At 38.3% G+C, this 4,267-nt stretch overlaps 1 protein-coding gene across 1 annotated transcript; it reads left to right on the top strand.

Moving 5' to 3' along the window:
• Positions 1-271: 271 nt before the first annotated feature.
• LOC149247237 (scarecrow-like protein 3) lies at positions 272-823 on the top strand. Its single transcript, XM_089443661.1, has one exon. The coding sequence runs from the start codon at positions 272-274 to the stop codon at positions 821-823; it is 552 nt and encodes a 183-aa protein (XP_089299787.1).
• The last annotated feature ends 3,444 nt before the right edge of the window (positions 824-4,267 follow it).

Consider the following 4,267-nt stretch of genomic DNA (forward strand, 5'->3'; position numbering starts at 1 on the left):
CTTTAAATCTGTTGCAGGCAAGGAGTGATCGACGACATGTCAAGGATGATTTAAGGATCATCGGCTACTCCGCCTAATGCTAATGCTAGTGCTATTGTCGGTGCTGGTGTTGGTGCGCCATTGCAATCTTTCTCTCAACTCTCTCTAGCTTCCGTACGCAGTGCCATCTTAATCACCCAAGACACAGGTAATTGGTGGCTGGAATAGCTCAAGTGGGAGGAGTAGGGGTTGTGTCTCATCCAGCTATTGCTTGCCTATGCCAAGTATGAATATGAAGCAGACGAAACTGTCTTTGGAGCAGATATCGGTTATGGCATGTGTGGCTGTGTATCCCATCTTGTGTCTTGCCACTTATTTCATGAAAGGATTGGTTGTTCGGATCACCACGTCGTGTTCAGGCCTATACAAGGCTCTCAATTCCATGCACTTGCAGCCTTCCATGGCTGATTTAGTGTCCGCCCTCCAGGTGTTTTTCACTCTATTTCCCTATATAAAATTTTCTTTCAACGCAGTGCATCTGACGATTCTGGAGTCCATGGAAAAGGTGGTACATAATCGATTTGGACACCTGGGAGGCAACGCAGTGGATACCGCTTTTGCAGCCTCTAAGCTGTCGGCCCGGGGACCTCCGCATTTGAAGATGACAAGGATCAACAAGAAGAAAGAAGTTGTTCGCCAAATTGCGGCGATATTAACAGAGGAAGCTGAAAGACTTGATATTTTGTTCCCATTCAACCAGCTGGTAACGCAAATCGACCATCTTACAGACGACATGCTCGCTGTCAAGACTGTAGAGGTCGTAGTCATCAGCATTGTTTTATAATTTCATGCTCTGCTCGCGGAGGACCAGATTTCGATCACAACTTTGGTGGTGGTGGTGGCAGTGGTGAGGGAAGACTTGGAATCAATAGGAAATGACCCAGACAAAGTTGCACTACTTTGGGCGATGAGGCGGATAAGTTGTCTCAAGAACCTTCTCTCTTGCAAGAGGGTTGCTTGGATTTGCGGGAGGGTTTCTTGGATTTTTATTGCTAAAAACTAATTACACCCAAATTTGTGTTATTGCAGAGGAATCAAATCAACATAATTGCCAAAAGAAAATGCTTAGAAATTTATGAACTTACCAGACAGAATTTATTCCTCTTTGAGGCAAACTAATGTAGATTTGCATCATGGAAATCGATCTCCACACCTCCAGATTAGATTTGCGTCATGGAAATGGATCCTGGGTGTTATAGTTCCAAATCTCACTCTTATGGTTTGTGATGCTACACTCATGGCCTAGGGCAACCCCTCCTTCCAAACCTAGTCCAAAAATTTTAAAAATAGTGTTTTATCCCTTATACGCAACATTTCCCTGAGTTAAACGCGTGCATAAGCGGGTAGGCATATACCCAACCCGCGTATATGTATTAAAACACTTAAAAAAATATAAAACTCCTTAATTTTGGTCAGAGATTGCGGGTTTTACCTTCTGATCACCTGTTAGTGCCCGTGGCCCAACTGTTCCCAACCAACTCCCAACTAAAAAACTACTTTGGGAGAAGTATAAAAAGGCTTCAATGGGAAGGCCTAAGGGAGGAGAGAAGAGAGAGAAATGTTATTATGCTGAGATTTCCCTGACCAGGTCTGAAGATCCTTGTGCCTCCTGCACTTCCCACATTTGTACAGGAAACCCTTGTTTCCTTGTGTGTTGATGTTCATCCACTACTTGTGACATCATGGAATAAGTCATGGAAGGAGTTTATTAAAGGCTTGAGGCTGGACGAATCCGGAAGAAGGCTTTGCTTGGAGCCTGCGAAAGGACGACTCAGGTGAAATTATTCCTTTTCTATACTTTATTTGTCTATAATAAAAGACACACATGTCTTGGTTCCTGATATAAATCTTCCTCATGTTTATGATATTCATGTTATAAAGAAAGGTTGTTTAAATTTCATAACTAACTACATTTATTTATAACATGAATATCATAAACATGAAGAAGATTTATATCAGGAACCAAGGCATGTGTTTATTTTATTAAAGACAAATAAAGTACAGAAAAGGAATAATTTCACCTGAGTCGTCCTTTCGCAGGCTCCAAGAAAAGCCTTCTTCTAGATTCATCCAGCCTCAAGCCTTTAACAAACTCCTTCCATGACTTACTCCATGATGTCACAGGTAGTGGATGAACATCAACACACAAGGAAACAAGGGTTTCCTGTACAAATGTGGGAAGTGTAGGAGGCACAAGGATCTTTAGACCTAGTCAGGGAAATCTCAGCATAATAACCTTTCTCTCTCTTCTCTCCTCCCTTAGGCCTTCCCATTGAAGCCTTTTTATACTTCTCCCAAAGTATTTTTTTAGTTGGGAGTTGGTTGGGAACAGTTGGGCCATGGGCGCTAACAGGTGATCAGCAGGTAAAACCTGCGATCTCCGCCCGAAATTAAGGATTTTTATATTTTTTTAAGTGTTTTAATACATATACGCGGGTTGGGTATATTCCTACCCGCGTATACATGCGTTTAACTCAGGTAAATGTCGCGTATAAGGGATAAAACATTGTTTTTTAAATTTTTGGTCCAGGTCTGGAAGGATGGGTTGCCCTAGGCCATGAGTGCAGCATCACAAACCATAAGAGTGAGATTTGGAGCTATAAGACTGCAACCTTCAATTATTTATCTATGATACTAATATCTGGAATGTCTGTAATCTCCACAATTAATTAATTGTAACTGTGTCCTCTACTCTATTGCAGGAATAGTAAAAATTAATTATGTTTCAGCTGATTCTATCAAATCAAATAAGAGAGAAATAAGAAGAGAATAACATCGGCCACTTCTCTCTGCTCCTCTTCTCATATTTCTTTCACTATTTATTCACGAAAATAAGCCCTGAACAAATCGATGTTTTGTGTGGGTGAGCAATTGAAGAGATCATCCTCCATCTGTTGATCCCTCAACTTATCGAAATTCAACCCTGAAACCCTAACTGCCCGTAAATCACTACCGCATTTCCGGTGAAAAATAGAACAAATGTGTGTGAAGCCATAGAACAAATATGCAGTTAAGGCATCAGAGTTCAATCGATTTGAAGAACAGGAATCGATATAGATACCCTAAAGAGATGGATATCCTAAAGATCGATCAAGTGACCTGTACCTGTTTGAATGTTTCCATATATTCACAGGGAATATTGGAGATCGATATTGTTGTGCCGAATTATTGTTGTGGCTTTTGGTTTTTTGGGTGGGAATTAGATTAGGGTAAAATATGTTTGATTTTTTGGTGGGAATTAGATTACGGTAAAATATGTTTAACAATGGGCTTAATTTTGAGAAATATGTGTTAAATTTTGGGATGGATAGATATTTTTGAAGGCTCAATTTTGTGCAATCTGTTTTAAATTTATTTGAAGATTTTCAACATTTGTTTTCTTCTAGACATATATATTTTTTTAAATGGCATGGAAAAAAACAACTTTTCTCTATTGTGAGATGTCAAAAAAATAAGTATGCATGTTGACCATTTTGATGGTCAAAAAATTCTAAAAGCTTAAATATTCGCGATGTAAGAGTGAGATAGTTGACATAATGAGTTTTTACATTTTGGATAACATCTTTGTTCCACTTGATACATTAGAATTTTTGGATGTGCACACTATTATGTTAGTAATGTTTGATAGTTTACAACAACAACATATTTTTCATTTTTTTTCATAGCATAATTTTTTGCGTCTGCACATTGAGTAGGGTTTGATTTCATATGTTTGTGCACATAATTGTAATCTTTCCCATAATATCATTTTTAGTAGCGCTCGCAATTTTAGTGAACCTATCTAGTAGCAATTTCACATAGATAGCGCCATCACTAAATTGAGAAGAAAGTGGGGAAAATATCCATCTAAGCTGGGAGGACCTAATGTGACACATTAGGCCATGATCTCCAAGGAGCATCATCGCTAGTAGTTCACTCCCATGAAGGATCCCTTTCTAGATATTAAATTCTAGTTCATTAGTTAGTTGCATATTTTGTTGTTTCTTCTAGCCTTTAATTTGCATGCATGCCAAATTTAAGGATTGAATCTTCAATTGTTGATCTCTTTGTAAAATTATAAAAAATCCATTGTCAAATGAATAAAACCAATAATTTTTCTTTGGAATTCATTTATGATTTACTTTCTCTATTCTTTGGGTATTGTTTTTGCATTTCTTTGTGGATGTTTGAGATAAATATCATTAAACCTCATCAAACTTATTCTTCTACTTGAAAATTTGCTAGGTTT

Source organism: Pinus tabuliformis, chromosome 7 (genome assembly GCF_031772625.1).
Source record: "Pinus tabuliformis cultivar Carrire ecotype Pingquan chromosome 7, CPIR1, whole genome shotgun sequence".
NCBI lineage: Eukaryota > Viridiplantae > Streptophyta > Pinopsida > Pinales > Pinaceae > Pinus > Pinus tabuliformis.